This window comes from Carassius auratus, chromosome 47 (assembly GCF_003368295.1).
Source record: "Carassius auratus strain Wakin chromosome 47, ASM336829v1, whole genome shotgun sequence".
In the NCBI taxonomy this organism is placed as follows: domain Eukaryota; kingdom Metazoa; phylum Chordata; class Actinopteri; order Cypriniformes; family Cyprinidae; genus Carassius; species Carassius auratus.
The window spans coordinates 12,997,249-13,016,009 of record NC_039289.1 but is presented as its reverse complement, the minus strand read 5'-3'; the positions used below and the strand labels follow the sequence as shown (position 1 = coordinate 13,016,009).

Below are 18,761 nucleotides of genomic sequence, written 5' to 3'. Positions count from 1 at the left end.
ATCTAATCTAATCTTGACAAACTATATATCGTTGGAAAGGTCTAAGACTCTCAAATATATATTTTATCAATGTTTTTTTTTGTTAAAATTTATGTAGTAAAAGTAATAGATTAATTTATTACAAGAGTGCACCCTCAAAAATCTACATTATAACAGGAATTTTGACCTTTGTTAAAAAAACAAGACTTCTTTGTTGCCTTTTTCTCTATAACATTTTAGAAATCATCAGAAATTATATATCAACTGAAAACTTAAAATCTCAAAATTCATCCTTTAAAACTCATTTTAAAATCAGACATTGCATTACAATGTAAATGGTACATCAATATCATGTTACAAAATGTTTTCATTCATGAATAATAAAAATTTAAGTTTGGATCGTGCACTAAAAAAAGTCAATGTTCAAAAATATGAGTGACAGTTAAGGGGTTAAGACTGGTTTTGTCACCCCTTTAAAACATGACCATATATATATATATATATATATATATATATATATATATATATATATATATATATATATATATATATATATATATATATATATATATATATGTATATATATATATATATATATATATATTATATACATATTTTTGTTTATATATATATATATATATATATATATATATATATATATATATATATATAAACAAAAAACAAACAAAATAAGTTATACAATTAAAATATGGGGGGGGGGGGTAATTTGATCAAACAAACGCAATAAAATTTATTTTATTAAATTTAGTCATTAAGATTTGTATTAATTGTTTGTCCTGTGTTTATTATTTTCTGTATTAAATAATTATTTGTATTTTTAATTATTATTTTTTTTTACAAAGAATTAACCGATTTATTATTATTATTATTATTATTATTATTATTATTATTATTATTATTATTATTATTATTATTATTGTGGTTATATGCATGCATTTTGCAGGTTTGGGCATCCATAGTAATTTAGTCACAATTATGCTGTATATATTAATACACTTTACAAACAGATAAATGCATATAGAAGATATATAGACACACAGAGAGACAGACAGACAGACAGATAGAGTTCACTGCAGACGGCTTCAGCTCTGAAAGGCCGTGGTTCCTCCACAGGACGGCCGTCTCTCAGCTGGGGGTCTACGGGCCGGGGGAAGCGCACCAGTGCCCTCTGCCGAGCCTCTGTCGTCTTCACGAGCCCTCGCAGTATTTCTTGAAGGCTTTTTGATTGGTTTCCTTCTGCAAAGCACCTGAAGCTCAGTTTTCATCTCGTCTGCAGCAACAGATGGAGAATCAGTATAGTTCGGCTGCACCGTGTAAAGCTGCAGTTTCCATCATGAAAGAAGATGACGTGTTAAAAAATATTACTTGTCTTTCATATTACATTCAGATATTTTAGAACAGTGCTTGAAAAAATGTATATTCACTAATCACACACAAATATTGATGTATTTTGACAATCATTTTGTGGCATTTAATTATAAGTGTTAATGATATTTTCTTGTGATATATTAACTCGTTTTGTTAATGCTTTTCCGTATTAAATTAAATATGCCTAAAGAATATTATTTTTGTTTTTTATATTTAAATATTTTAGAACAGAGATATTTTTTCACTGATTGATTGATTGATTATCTAACCAAGAGTAATACAATTATTAAAAATAATAACAATAAAATGGATTATTATTTTTTTTAATTGATTTTTTTTTTTTTTTTTTTTAAGTGATTTATCAGTGTTTCAACATAAATGTACAAATTTACAGTTTGACATATTAATATTTTTGGTAACACTTTACAGTAAGGTTCCATTAGTTAATGTTAGTTGATGTATTAACTAACATAAACAATGAACAATAAATCTATTACAGTATTTATTAATCTTTGTTAATGTTAATGAAAATACAGTCGTTCATTGTTAGTTCATGTTAATTCATAGTGCATTAACTAACAATGTTAACAAGCATATTTTTTTTTAATTTTGATAATGCATTAGTAAATGCTGAAATTAACATTAACCAAGATGAATCAATACTGTAGAAGTATTGTTCACGCTTAGTTCATGTTAACGAAAGTAGTTAACTTATTAACTTCACTGTATAATGGCACCATATTCATTGCCTGTTTATCATAGATACTTCGTTTCTGTATATTCATTATTTATTGTATTAGTAGTCAAAATATATTTTAATTAATGCATTTCTTTGAAAATACACATATTGTAAAATGCATACTATAACGCATGATGCTATCAATACTTTATATTGAATATATAAATAATAATAATTTATTATAATATAAATAAATAGGTACGTATAATATATAAAACGTACATATATAGACTTCATGATTATTTATGTGTTCATATTTGTATAAAAACTGAGTCTTTGTTTACAGTTGTAAGCTGTAAGTTATAATATAAATAAAATAAGTTTGAAATTGTAAACATATCAATGTATATATATATATATATATATATATATATATATATATATATATATATATATATATATATGTACGTATGCAAAGTAGGACATCTCTTCACAAGCTGCATGATTCGGGGTATTATTCATCTCATGAGGAAATGATGAGTTTCACACAGTCCAGATCCTCTGCTCAAGTGGTCCACAGCCTCAGGATTCTGTCATCCCTTCAGACTCATATCAGCCCCTCACAAAACACCTTCATTCAGCCGTCAACAGGGTCAGCCGGGTGTCCATGTAGGATATTTCCTCTCTGAGGCTACACACAACACATTCACTCAGAGAGCGTCAAGTCTTCAAGTCTCTACTATCCATTACATTTCATGCTCCGCTCCGTGAGGCAGAACATTGGAGCTGCAGCCGTGTCGCCCGCTCGGGGCTTCACCAGCAGTGGGAGGTCAACATGTTTATTGTGGGTCACTGTGGGATGAGCTGAGATTCCAGTGGAACCATGGGAAGAAAAGACTGAGAAAACCACAGACAGATGTGTTTCACATTCCTGTGGATTATTATTTTATCTCTTTAGCAATGGCATAATATGTGAGATTCATTCAACTACTGAAATGTTTAGGTTTCAAAGGTTTCTAAAAGTGAATCAGTTTCATTCAAGTGATCTATTTAAATTAATTGGTACCAAGAAATAAGAATAAAACACACACACCACCTGAGGTTTTTTTTTTTTTTTTTTTTTTTTTTTTCAGGCTACTATATGTTCAGTAATTTCTCTTAATGGCAAAGAAAAGGTTATTATATATAAAAATTATTATATATATAAAATTATTAGATTGTGTATATAAAAGTATTGATTTATTTATTAATTCATTCAAATATATAGACCTAGTCAAATTTATTAATACAAATATTTAATGAAAGTATAATTATAACTACATCAATAAACATTATTTTTTTTATTTTTTTTTATTTCAGATTATGTAATATTTGGCACAGGCTGTTTTAGACTCTTACTTATATGCTTATTTAATAATGCATTTAATATTAATATTGTTTTATTTAACAATATTTTATTTTACAATTTAATATTGTAAAATTATATTATAATCTGACATTCCAGTCCTATAACTTCTGCAAATATTATATGTATATAAACACACATTCTAGATAAAAGTATAGTTCTATTAATAATCAAACTATGTAAATTAATTAATTATAAACAAGTATCTGACTAACTCGTGACTATTTATTTTTATTGTTGTTTATTGTTTATCATTTTCATATGCAAATCCATTCAGATCCAACTCATTCAATATTTTAGAACTAGATGTAAATCTGCTATAAACCATAATTGTTTCTATTATTTCTCATTTTAAATTGCAATACAAAAAAGCAATTTTTTTTTCAATATTCAACATTATTATTATTATTATTATTATTATTATTATTATTATTATTTTATTTTTTTTGTCTAATTAATGCCTTCTTTGTGCAGGATTCCAGGATCTCAGGAGACGCACCTCTGGAACAGTCATAGTGTCATGAACTTTAGTCATATGGCATTTAATATCCACATATACAGCAGCTTCAACTAAAGCAGTTGTGACATTATTAGCATTCATTTCTCTTCACCCATAATGCAGTGCGGCCCTGATGCTGAAAATGATGTGGATCTGTTGATATCCGGCTCAGATAAAAGTCTCAGTGTAAGCGACGGCAAATGATAGCATGTTTTGATATTAATATTAAACTAGCATCTGTCATCTAGTGTTCAGAGGAGGCATTTCATTCCACATTTCCTTTCCAAGGCCAATTGTGGATTAAAACATATAGAATAAAAGAAGAACATGATTTCATAATTATTTGTAACACTTAACGGATTCATGTCAGTGTTTCCAAGAAGGTTTTGTAATAACTTCATCTGGACCAAACATTTGCAGTTTTTCCATCTTTGCAGCCGGGTCTGCTCTCTGAAGACTGATCGTATTCCACTCCTCACTTATTATCTGTGAAGTGGAAAGCAATAAACTGACTTATCTCCTACAGCCATAATCCCTCCCATAAAATCAGTCATGATGGCCTGAGACTAGAGCTGGAGATCATCTTCACTGCCTCAGCTTGAGCTCACTGCTTCAACAAGACACACAAGAAATCTTACTTATCTGCATATAGATAGATAGACAGACAGAGAGATAGACAGACAGACAGAGAGACAGACAGACAGAGATATAGACAGAGAGAGAGAGAGACAGACAGACAGACAGACAGACAGACAGAGAGACAGACAGACAGACAGACAGACAGAGAGAGAAACAGACAGACAGACAGAGAGATAGATAGATAGATAGATAGATAGATAGATAGATAGATAGATAGATAGATAGATAGATAGATAGATAGATAGATAGATAGATGATAGACAGACAGACAGACAGACAGACAGACAGACAGACAGAGAGATAGATAGATAGATAGATAGATAGATAGATAGATAGACAGACAGACAGACAGACAGACAGACAGACAGACAGATAGATAGATAGATAGATAGATAGATAGATAGATAGATAGATAGATAGATAGATAGACGATAGACAGACAGACAGACAGACAGACAGACAGACAGACAGACAGACAGACAGACAGACAGACAGACAGATAGATAGATAGATAGATAGATAGATAGATAGATAGATAGATAGATAGATAGATGATAGACAGACAGACAGACAGACAGACAGACAGAGAGATAGATAGATAGATAGATAGATAGATAGATAGATAGATAGATAGATAGATAGATAGATAGATAGATAAATAGATAGATAGATAGATAGATAGATAGATAGATAGATAGATAGACAGACAGACAGACAGACAGACAGACAGACAGACAGACAGACAGACAGATAGATAGATAGATAGATAGATAGATAGATGATAGACAGACAGACAGACAGACAGACAGACAGACAGACAGACAGACAGACAGATAGATAGATAGATAGATAGATAGATAGAGACAGACAGACAGACAGACAGACAGACAGACAGACAGACAGACAGACAGACAGATAGATAGATAGATAGATAGACAGACAGACAGACAGACAGACAGACAGACAGACAGACAGACAGACAGACAGACAGATAGATAGATAGATAGATAGATAGATAGATAGATGATAGACAGACAGACAGACAGACAGACAGACAGACAGACAGACAGATAGATAGATAGATAGATAGATAGATAGATAGATAGATAGAGACAGACAGACAGACAGACAGACAGACAGATAGATAGATAGATAGATAGATAGATAGACAGAGAGATGGATAGATAGATAGATGATAGACAGACAGACAGACAGACAGACAGACAGACAGACAGATAGACAGACAGACAGACAGACAGACAGACAGATAGATAGATAGATAGATAGATAGATAGATAGAGACAGACAGACAGACAGAGAGATAGACAGACAGACAGAGAGAGAGAGAGAGAGTTCACAGTGCTCTCAGAGAGAGCCGGAGACAGAGGAACACTTCCTCATTGACTGTGATCACTATCACAGCATTAGAGCACGCTATTTCACCAGATTCCAACAACTAGAACCACATTTTATGGCATTACCATATTGTGATAAATTAAATCATATTCTGGGAGAAAACTCAATCTCAATCACAACAGCAGCAAAGTATGCAACTTCCACAAACTACGAGAGTCAGCTAGTGGACAAAACTAAAGTCTGAATGTTGATACATATACAAAATATACAAAACATTTATTTAATGCATTACAATAATTAATTTGAATGATTATTCATTTGAATATTGTTTCATTCTTTTTTAATGACAATAATTATATATATTTACTTTTTTTCGAAATAATAAATAGCACATGAATACAGATAATAAAAAAATTAAGACAGAAAAAAACAAAACAAATATATAATGCAGTCAAAATGGAGAGGGGGACAAAATAAAATGAAATAAAAAATAAATTCAGGCGTTGCAATGCAGTGGTTTTATCATTTAATGATGTTTATGTGTGTACTTTGCAGTCAGGCATGATTTGATAGTTTTTAATCTTCATTGGCCTTGGGCTGGCGTCTTTCTAAAATGAGATTTGCAAAAATGACTAAAACTCAGAAATAAAATATCAGTTCATCTCATTCCACTAAATATCTAAATATCACATGCACTGCATGAACTCTCACTGAACTTTTCACTGCTAATATGACTTGACATTGACATACTTAATACTGAAACGAGTATTACATTTGAGCAGAGGAAGAAAAAGAAACTAGTACATTTGTCCAAACTTTACCAACGAATTGTCAAATGGTGGTGATGTTGACGGTAATGGGGTTTTCTAGCATCATTTAATTGTGAAGGTTTTTTAGTGATTGCTTGAGATTAACATAACTTTTCAGGCATGCTGGTGAATTTTTGCAAGGCTTATAGAAACATCATTGAAAGCTCTCTCTGCATGAGTTTAATGATGTGAGTTTCTTCAGCACCACGGACAGCGCCGACTATTTATCTGCTGGAGACTCCATACTGAGCACTTTCACTTATTATTTTACATGCAACAGTGATAGTCTGCAGAATTGTGAAACATAGGTAAGAATAGGTTAATAGCCTATTAAGTTTGTTATGCATTATAACAAACACTGTTTCTCAAGCGTCTGCTTAGCGCATTCTCATGTAATATTATGGTTGTGTGCTGCTTTTAATCTCGTCTAGCCAAACAATGTAAAAAGAATACATGAGGGAGAGAAAAAAAGGATGTCACTGACACTGTGTAACCCTTTTAATTTGGTTCCTAGGCTTCATTATAATTAATGTGATCATAATCCTAGAGATCAGGGATGAACTTCTTACCTTTACCTCTAGAGGGAAGCATTATCCAATCTAACACGCTTCTCGTTCATATCTGAGGACAGAATGACAAATTGGAGCCTTAAGACTGAGATCTGCTTGAAACTGAGCCTGTATTACATATTACATTTCGCAAAAAAACAGGATCACAAGATACTTGTGGCCTAAAACAATCAGTAAAACACCATTAAAATTAAATCACTGAATTCCTTAAAGGGATGGTCATTATATTTAAATGAGCAAATATTGTGTGTGTGTGTGTGTGTGTATATATATATATATATATATATATATATATATATACATACACACACACACACACACAGACACACACACAAACACACACACACACACACAATTCAAGGTTCCATTGACTTCCAGTGATGTACTAATGTTCTTAAAATATAATTTATAGATATAAAGTCATAGACACTTGGAAAAACAAGAGGGTCAGTAAACAATGACAGCATTTACATTTATGGGTGAACTATCCCTTTAAACAAAATGTAATCTTTCCACATCAGGGTAAAAGGTAATTATAATCTCCCTTTGTTTTCTTAATTTGTACTTATTCTCCATAAAGAAAATAAATTAAATAAAAAAATAAACAATAATAAAATAAATGTGTGTTTTCTTGTAAAAACTCGACTAACCTTTGTTCAAATTAATTTTCAAAGTTGTAAATAAAACAATGAAGTTGCCTTCATTCATTGAGCTTAACCATTCAACCCTGTTACCAATGTTATTATAAGAAAAAATATATATACATAAATATAAAAAGAAAATTTTTTAAATGTACCTTAAATGCAAGTTTCATACAACTCTGTTACTCATTCTGGCATAGAAGTTAATAGAATCAGAAGTTAAGTTGTGTATATATATATATATATATATATATATATATATATATATATATATATATATATATATATACACACAACTTAACTTCTGATTCCATTAATATATGAATATATTTTTAAGTCAATTGTTTTAAAATAATAAAATTAATATGTCAAAAATATAAACAACAGGGATGAAAAAACGCCTTAAATATAAAAATCAGTTTTATTCTAAAATTCAATTAAAATTATTTTAAAAAGTTTTTTTAGACATATTTTATATTTAAATAAACCATGTAAATCTGAATTTCACAAAATATTTGATATCATATTTCTATGTATTAAAGATGATTACTGCAAAATAAAACAAACCAATCAAGGTTTTATACGGTTGAAAAAAAATTGCCAAACTCTTATAAAATCAATGTTATATTACAAATGTATAAATATAGAATGAAAATAAAAAATCAGTTTGGGTTCATATATACAAATAATATTTAGTTTGACATGAGATCTTTGTTTCATTTGTCCATTGTTGTTAGAAACATAAATTCATATTGTTAGAGCATCAAGCCATATTTTGTATTATAAATGCACAATTTAACCTTTAAACCTGAATTTCATTTTGAAATATTTCATTCGATATTTATATCAAGATCAACGCCTAGAAAATAAAACAAAATCAATCAAAGTTTTAAACTGTTCAAATACATCCAAAATATGGATAACAGGGTTGAAAAATTGTAAAACACTAATAAAAATAATTATTATATTAATCATTTATAATTATAGAATGAAAATGAAAATCACTTTGAGTTAATATAGAAATACGATATCTTGTTTGACCTCCTGAGATTGATAAACATCATTGTTTCAGTTATAAATTATAGAAAATCTTCAATAATTCTGAGCATTTGTAGTACTATATTTAATTAGCTTTTGTTTGTCATTGGAGAGATCTAGCATTGCTGTGTCAGAGAGTACTACATGTCATGTTAATGACAGCAATCTTGGCAATGCACAGTAGCTGGTGGGCTAAACATTCTTGCTGCCTGTTCCAAATCATTTCAATTTTGCCAATGCAATGCTGTAAATAAGAGATGGTGTTTGTATCCCGAGGATGATGCCGCACTCTTTTGAACTAGCCTTTCTTTCGGACCCAGAACCCTGCATACTTCACTCCAGTTCCCTCTCTTTGGCGTAAGGCACAGCATTGTATATTAAAAGAAATGTCAGCGCCAGGCAGCTTTGAAATGATTGTCCTACCTTGGACTCACTGAGCTGTGTTTGATAATGCTTCTGCTGTGAAAGATTTGTAAGAGTTGAGACCAAAATGCCAAATTATATGTTTGTAGGAGTGTTGTTCTCTCTCTCCCTCTCTCCGTTCTTCAGTCTCAATATCCAGCATCTGGTTGTATGTACCAGTTTAGTACATTCAATTAGCTATTTATATTTAAATAGACACAAGATTTTTTAATATTTTAAAATCGTTTTAATATTTTACACATGAAGAACTTGAAGAATGTGGGTTACTTGTACATTTGGTAACATACTGACAACTTCTGAGACGTGCAATAACTTTACGTTTTATAAATTCACACATAAATGATACCGAAGCATGTGAAGTGTAGGGATTTTACATGCGATCTGTTTTAAAGCAGAAAATGTAAGTTAATATAAAACTGCTCAATGTATTTACAATTCTAGTGACATAAAATGTCATATTGTAAGTTTAAGTGTCAGCACATAAAACCTTTTTATGTATAAATGACTTTAGACACATACAGTAATATGTCAATACTGTAGTTTAGACACATACAGTAATATGTCAATACTGTAGTTTAGACACATACAGTAATATATGTCAATACTGTAGTTTAGACTCATACAGTAATATATGTCAATACTGTAGTTTAGACACATACAGTAATATATGTCAATACTGTAGTTTAGACTCATACAGTAATATATGTCAATACTGTAGTTTAGACACATACAGTAATATATGTCAATACTGTAGTTTAGACTCATACAGTAATATATGTCAATACTGTAGTTTAGACACATACAGTAATATATGTCAATACTGAAGTTTAGACACATACAGTAATATATGTCAATACTGCAGTTTAGACTCATACAGTAATATATGTCAATACTGTAGTTTAGACACATACAGTAATATATGTCAATACTGTAGTTTAGACTAATACAGTAATATATGTCAATACTGTAGTTTAGACACATACAGTAATATATGTCAATACTGTAGTTTAGACTCATACAGTAATATATGTCAATACTGTAGTTTAGACTCATACAGTAATATATGTCAATACTGCAGTTTTCAGTGTCAGTACCTACTTTAGAAATATACAATACATTGACATTTTATGTTTTAGTTTCAGCATTTAATAAACCCTTTGATGCAAGTATAGCTTAAAAGATGTAGATGATGTCAATATTTTTTACTTTTGAGTGTTGGGATTTAAAACACTTTTACAAATGAACAACATTAAAGTGATATGTTTATATTGTCTAAAACAACCTTGTTTATGTATGATCTCATTTAAATGTGTTTGATGTGTTGATATTGACTGTTTTAGTGTCCACTTGTACAAAAAAACTTAAAAGATAAACAAGTGGTTGCTATTTTATAATGTTATTTGTTTTTCTGTGCATTTTGGCCAATTCTGAGTTTAAAGGTAAAACGCTTTAATGGTAGATTACCTGCAAACACGCAGCTTTTCACTTCACAAGACTTTAACTGATGGACTGGATTGGTGCGGATTACTTGTTTTTATCAGCTGTTTGGACTCTCATTCTGACGGCACCCATTCACTGCAGAGCATCCATTGATGAGCAAGTGATGCAATGCTACATTTCTACAAATCTGATGATCAAACTAATTTTTGATGACCTGAGGGTGAGTACATTTCAACAAATTGTAATTTTTGTCTGAACTACTCCTGAAACACACTGATAATTTGTGTTTCATTCTCAACATGTTATGTTCGTCTCTTTATAGACTTTTCGCAGCAAAAGCTCTGAATACGAATGAGATCACCCTGCGACATCAGTGTTTCTTTCAGTGTCTCTTTCTTTTCGTGAGAGATTGGAAGGTTTAACCCTTTCAGCATGAGGTGGAGAGAGAAGAACAGGGTCTTGAATCCACGGGTGGGATGAAGTGGAGCGTCTTCCCTCGCCACACACCGTTCTGCAGCTTTCCATTGATTTACTGCCTAGAACCTGAACCCCGGGTGCTGGGGGACTTATAGATCGCCTTCAAAAATAGCCTGTCCAGAGGGGAGGACAACGGGATAAAGGGTGGAGCGAGAGAATCCTCCCTCCCCAGGCAAGCCACCGATAGCACCCTGTGTGTATTTATAGATGAACGAGAGCAAACCTGAACCTGGATCAATATGCTCTGGGACGTGACATGATCTGGCAACCTGGCTGAGAGTAGAGACCAGGGAAAAACCTCAGGGCTGTGATAGTGGGGGGGTGAAGTCAAGGTGAATGTCAGAGGAGAAAAAATACGTTTATTTATTTATTTCTATTAAGTCATGTTTTTATTTGTACTTATGTTTTTTCAGTGCAAAATGGAAGCTTACTGTAAACGAATTGTTCCAGTTGTGTAACTGATTGGTCAGTTTTAGTGTTAGGAAGGCTTCTTTGGAAATGTAATAGGTTACAGATTACAAGTTGCCCTACTTAAAATGTAATTAGTTGTATAATTTGTTCAATTACTTTATTTACATTATGTGTCTTAATACATTTGATTACTTTTCTGAGTCTCTTACAGCTGTTAATCAGTTCTCAGAAAGGCTGTAGCCTAAAACATCCTGCGTCAGTGTGAACTGATGTCACTGCGTCAGCCAATTATGCGCTGCAAATTCAAATGAGAACCAATCAAAAGCATCAGAATAGCAGTTCAGTTCTGGCTCGGCTTACAGTTACATTTATTTTGTGATTAAATTAAGTAACACCGTTACATGTCACTAGTTACTCCCCAACACTGGTCAGTTTTACATTCTATTGCAATGGTGGCACTTAAACAGGGAGGAAATCATCCAGTAACAGGGTTGAACGATTGTTGGCCATATTTAAATATATGCTTAACATTAAATACATTAGTTAGCCAATATATACCTTGGAAAGTATCTACCGAGTAAGTACACCAGACCGCATTTAGGATAAATAATTTAATGCTAATATCAATACATGTACACTCTCACAAAAGTGAAAGAACCAAAAATCGCCATGTCATCTCTTTCTTAAAAAAAAAGAAAGAAAGAAAGAAAGAAAGACAGAAAAAAACAAACAAATCAACAGTCATTTAAATATTGCTTAACTAATCTTTGAAAACAATAGCAGGTGTCTGAGAGTGGAAACCCTAAATTTACAGTCGTCGGCACACGCTCATCGCAAATGCGCACACACACACTTTAAGTAAACTATATGGGGGGGGGGGGTCCTACTGTCATATCATGCACCCCCTTTTTAAAACAACATTACACCACATTGTGAGAAATCCTTTAACCGTCCAAATGTGAGAAGCAGTGATCCAAATACTCTCTTGGCTTTGGTAATTCATACTTATCATGTAGTGTTTGGAAGTTCAGTGGTTTATCGGTCGCAGCAAATCGTCTGCGTGTTAAATAAACCGTCTGTGTGCATTAGTAAGAAGCGCATGATGAATTCTGTACAAGTTGTTTTAACAATGCGTACTCTTTTGTGACAGTCAAAGCTCCAGTCTTGGCTCTAATATTTAGTGGGTTTTTAAGAGACTAGACTTTTATTTGGTGTAGAAAATCGCAGTTGTCAATGGCTGAATATCCTTTTAAAGGAGCTGTGGCGAGGCAATGGATTCTGAGTGCAGGCAGAGCCCCAGTGTAACATAATCCATTAGCAAAGGATTCTGGGAAAGCTAACCCCATGCACACAACAGCAAAGCACTTAGATGTCTGTTGGGTGTCCTGGAACAAAACCAGCAGTCTAGGCACTCCTAATGGGACAGACTGAAGGAAAGATCTGGGTGTGAAGAAAGCCGAACAATCACAAACACCACACCGTAATAATGTCAGATCAAACGTGAAAGCTGGCCGAATGGAGAACATGTAGCAGATCAAACTGCATTCACATCTCAGTGTAAACGGTCTCCTTTTCATGTAGAAGATCATGTCGTGATTGTAGGTTCTGCATCGTGTGAGACTGCATGTTGTCATTCTGTCAAATATGGCTGTCAGTACGGAGTATAAAAACTTTAGCAAATACAGAGTGATGTGAAAAACTGTTCACTGAGTTTATATCTGACTTCCTGATATGATAATATAACCAGAGTTTGTGAGAAGAGACGAGAAGAAAGGAGAAGGAGACCAAAATGAGATGAGAAGCGACAAGATAAGAAAAAGAGACGAGAATGAGACGGGAAGAGACGAGAGAAGGAAAGAAAAAAATGAGATGAGACAAGAGATGAGGAGAGAGAGGAAGAGATGAGATGAAGTCTGAAAACAGATGAGAAGATGAGCGAAGAAAGAAGAGATTGAGACAGTGGACGAGAGATGAAATCTGTCATTCGCTCTGCCCATGACTCTCAGCAGATCTCCCACATTCAGCTCTAGAAGCACCACGAGCGCACGGCTCTAAACAGGATCTCATCCATTCATCACAAAGACACCTGGAAAGAACGATTGCCTTGCACGGCCTCGTTCCATCCGTCAGAGGAACAAATGTTATGATACGCCAGTGCAGACGGGCAATGCTGGCAGAAGCAGCGGTGACGGGACGATGACCGTACATGGACTGAGTGGAAAGAAAGAGTCCAACCTGAATATGTGTTTCTGAAGTGAAGTCTTTGGGGAAAGTGTACATAATGTGGATTCTGAACACTAAATGTGGGTGTGTGTGTGTGTGTGAAGGGCGCACTAAGAGCTGGCCGGTTTAGTGTAATCATCCACTCCAGTGATGGTGGCCTTGCAGAAGAAGCAGTCCTTGTTATTCATCAAGTGCTGATTGATACAGGCCCTGAAATAAAAGACAAAGTGAGTGAGGAGGCGAGAGATGGGTACGTCAGTGACATTTAATCATTTAAAGAGCGCTGAATCGCGTCACCGCGCGAGTTATCTGTGCCACACTTCGTGATATACGTCAAGCGAACCAAAAGCAAACCGCCAAGAAAATTCATTTGATTGAGAGCACAGTTTTGATGTAAATGATTGGTTTTGTGACAGCTTCAACACAGTGCTGAGACCACAACGCTGCCAGTGGACAGTGCTGAGTAGGAACGGTTTACACGCAATTTGGGTTACATAATCAGATTCAAACATAATAAGATTAAAATACATTTAAAAAAACGCTCACAATCAGATTACGGTTACTTTTAATGGACTACATGATTACATTTTATACATCAGTTAAATATTTGGATTGTTTTTATTTTAAAAGAAAACAATGTAATGTTCAGGGATGTTCATTTTAACCTGTTAACCGTTAACCAACCATTAATACAATCTGTTAAATGGATTAAAATGTCATTTATTTATTTATTTTTATCAAAATATTTAAAAAGGTTTGCTGCATTGTTAAAACAGGTTATTCTATTCGTATATTATTTTTATTATTCCATTCAGAGATAGTCCTTATACCGATGCAAATGTTTAACATTATAAAAACATTATAATAAACATTGTAAACATAGCTATGCTATTTTAGTTCTCTTCACTGCACAACAAATCCTTTCAATTACAGTAGCCTATTTAAAAAAAGAAGTTATAGCAACATAAACTACAAGGCAAAACAAATTAATTTAGGCTAAAAAACCAACATTGGGTCTCTCATTTGACACAAAATCAAAAGTTTCCATATTCGCGATGTATTTGAATGCCAAATTATTATTTATTACGTACTTCACTCGCGTTCCAATATCCACGTAAAACAAAATGTTTCTCATAACATCATGGCGGTACGTTGATAACACATAACAGCACAGATTTTATACTATATTTAAACTGAGCAGGGTGTGTTTTTTTTCATATGTTTGACTAACTGTATTTTATTATGATAATGAACAGGCTGCATCGTCAAAGTACCAAAGTTTAACTTTGTGCGCTCATGCCATGCCAGCGCAATTACTTGATTTTTTTTTACCTTCTAACAGTGGAAGCAACTTCCCCTTTTAGTCATAAAGATAATCTGAATTGTATACGGTTTGACTTCATTTTGTGTACATTCACAATAAAAACAAATCTCTGTGCTTAAAAGAAGCGTAAAGAAAAATAGTATGCCGCTTTCTGACATCTGTTTCCTTTCGCGCAGCACAAAAATGAACCTAACTCTGCGTTTCATTTTTGTAATTTATTATTCAAGTAAAAATATATTCATCATATAGACCTATTTATTTCCTATATATAGCCTAGCTCTATTAATTTTTTTCTCCGCACGCACAAGCTTGTTTGCTGACCATGTGAATTCTCATGTTCTGTTGTCTGTTGCTTTCTGCGCATGTGAAATTAATCCCCGGGGAACAAAAAATAGTAAGTACGTTATTTTTAACGTGTCACAGACACTAATCCTTTCTTATTTTAAATGATCTTATCGATAAACGGTTATAATCGGTTAACGAGCGTTGGTTAGGAAAAATAACTAATTATATTATGTATTTATAAACATAATCAAAAAGTAGTCGCGATACATTACGCAATGTGTGCAATCCAATAGATTACATTACAAACTACGATTTCCGTCATGCAATTTGTTATCAGTAATGAACTACAATTTCTTAAGTAATCTACACAGCACTGGCAGTGGAAGTATCACAACAGTGGTAACCGATCCATAGTATTACAGGCGGTGTTCATGTTTACATAGAAGTAATGGCCATTGAAGTGTTTAACGGCACAGTGTTAATCTCGTAAATGCAGGAGTGAATGGGAGAACGGAGCTGTTGATATGATATTGGCAGGAACTCACTTGCAGGATTTGTGGGAGCAGGGCTTGAAGACGGCTGATATGGAGTGTGCATAGCAGATCGGGCAGAGATCGTCCTCGCTCGTCGGCTGTGAACGAAAAACACTGATTCAATGCACCATGTCTGAAAGAGGTTCCACAATGAAAGAGATGCTAATGACAAAAATGCCAGAAGACCAACTATACATTAGAGAAACAATATTTAAATTAAGGACTGATTTAATCTTTTTTTTTTTTTTTTTTTTTGTCATTTAAAAAAATTGCATAGCGCATGCATAAATAAAACATAATAATCTTACTAAGAATTCACTTTTTAATCAATAAATGAGTACATTAGATCTGAAATGTCACTGGACTTATATTGACCAGAATGTCTTATGCAACAGAAGACCTCGTTTAATTTCCTAATACATACTCAAAAGGAACAGATTTTCACCTGCACAGCATGCATTTTTGTAATTAGAGCAGCAAGAGAACAGAGCTTGACCCCTGACCACTCGAAACAGGCTTATGGAGCTTCATTAGTTCACAAGCATCTCATTAATATGTAAGCCTTGTTATTACACAGTCAAGGCAGGAGAGAGTACAGCGTGTTAAAGGAATAGCTCGCACAAATACGTGAATTCTGTCATATCTGCTTCCAAAACCCATGAATTTGTTTGTTCTGTATGCCACAAAAAAGACGTTAGGCTTTTTATTTTGACTTACAAAATATTTGACATTGAAAAATGGCTTAAATTACAATTAAATGTCAAACAAACAAACACAACCAACACCAAAAATGTATTTCCTAAGTTATAATAGATTATAGAACATAAATATTAATAACATACATGCACATTATAAAACCAACAACCAACTTTATATATATAAAAACTAATAAAGTGAAACTGACGACTTTGATATATATAGTGTGATATAGGTTAGGCAGGAAAACAGATTGTATTTTTATTCCTCTATTCATATGCTATTTACTTATGTATGTAGGACACCAGCACCTGCACATTAAAGCAGTCGCATGTATGACATTTCAAAGAAAACATTATCCACTCATCCCAAGGGGACGACACACACAAAAATAAATTCAGCCCTCAGAAATGTCAATCTAGAACACATATGTACAAAGACATCAGAAGATGCATATTCCTTTTTGGTGACCCCAATGTACTCACTTCTGTATATAACACTGGGGAATAGAAGATTCAGTGGATAATTAAACTGATGATTTCAAACAAATCAAATCTGAATCCCTGAAATTCAGTTTTGTAAGCATCTACTTGCTTTCTAGGATCTTACTGTGTTCGAGTGGCACCCAATATGAATTTAGACTTACTGAAAAGAAGTGAAATTGTGGTTTTCTGGGCAAAATCTAAAATACTGATGAATAATCTCCTTCCATCCTTCAGCCTGAGTCACACGAGGCTCCCGTAGTCTCTACACTTTCATCCCAAGGCTTTCCTCAGCTGGGAAGGAAGGGAACATGGCTGCAAGTGTTAACTGAGTTCTTTGTACTGATTTTATGGGGACTCCACACACCACAGAACATAACAACCTTATATTTTTACGCTTATGCATTTTTTTTTTTACCCTGAATCCTACTGCTAACATATTCTCCTATTTCACTTTAAATGAGCAATAATCCAATATGCTGGACAAATCACTTATTGTACCCACTATTTAACGGTTTTGAAATAATAATAATAATAATAATAATAATAATAATAATAATAATAATAATAATAATAATAATAATAATAATAATTTATTACAATAGACTTAATGACCAGATGAGACACCAAATAACTATTTTACAAAATATTTACAAAAGGAAAATAAAATAGAAAATACAAATACATAAATAAATAAATGTTTATACATATTTAAATAAGTTATTTTACAATAAACCAAATTACATAAGATTTTTTTTTCCTTAAAGATAATTACCATTATATAATAATGAATATATATATATATATATATATATATATATATATATATATATATATATATATATATATATATATATTATTTATACTTTTATACTATTATTTATACTTACTATACTTATATAATATAATAGTTATAATAATTTTTTCAAGCAATTTAAATAGCAAATAAAAAAAAAGACAACTATTCAACTATTTACACAATTATTAACATATATAATTGGGGGAATCTGTAGTCAAAGTATTTTACTGTGCTTTATGTTGGTTAAAAAAAGTCAAACATCATGTCAAATGACTAATTAATCTAAATTATCAATTTTTTTTATATACAAGCACTCAAACTTTCCTTCAACAACTCTATGAGTCCATGACAGATCTGTACGAAATTAAGCCGAGGGCACAGAGGAAAGGTTTTTAAGTTATTAAGATCCATTTAATATCATTGAACTGTAGATCTAAACTGACTGAAGATAGAATGTGGGGTGGAAAGCAGCACTTCAGTTCATTTTAAAAGGCACTGTACTGACGCAATCAGTTTTGGAGAGTAAACCACTGATATATCTTCACTTCCCCAGATAGCCAGGCATTCAGGTTCTTCATCAGTTTCTCATGCGGCTCTTTAATGTGAATGGGGTCTGGTCTTCCCCAATGTCCTTCCATTCTCAAAGTCAAACTTTGTTCCAGGAA

General features: G+C 32.6%; 1 protein-coding gene across 3 annotated transcripts in view; it reads right to left on the bottom strand.

Moving 5' to 3' along the window:
• The window catches only part of LOC113065150 (E3 ubiquitin-protein ligase RNF123-like), a 126,407-nt gene that overhangs the window by 4,897 nt on the left and 102,749 nt on the right, over positions 1 to 18,761 (bottom strand). For 2 of the 3 annotated variants that reach the window (XM_026236367.1, XM_026236368.1), the window contains exons 38-39: positions 16,132 to 16,217; positions 12,351 to 14,187 (exon numbers count right to left, since the gene is read on the bottom strand). In XM_026236367.1, coding sequence (XP_026092152.1) covers positions 14,088 to 14,187; positions 16,132 to 16,217 — 186 coding nt within the window. In that variant the 3' untranslated portion in view covers positions 12,351 to 14,087. Of the gene's footprint in view, positions 1 to 12,350; positions 14,188 to 16,131; positions 16,218 to 18,761 lie in introns of those variants that run through there. The other variant, XM_026236369.1, reaches the window with a different exon arrangement.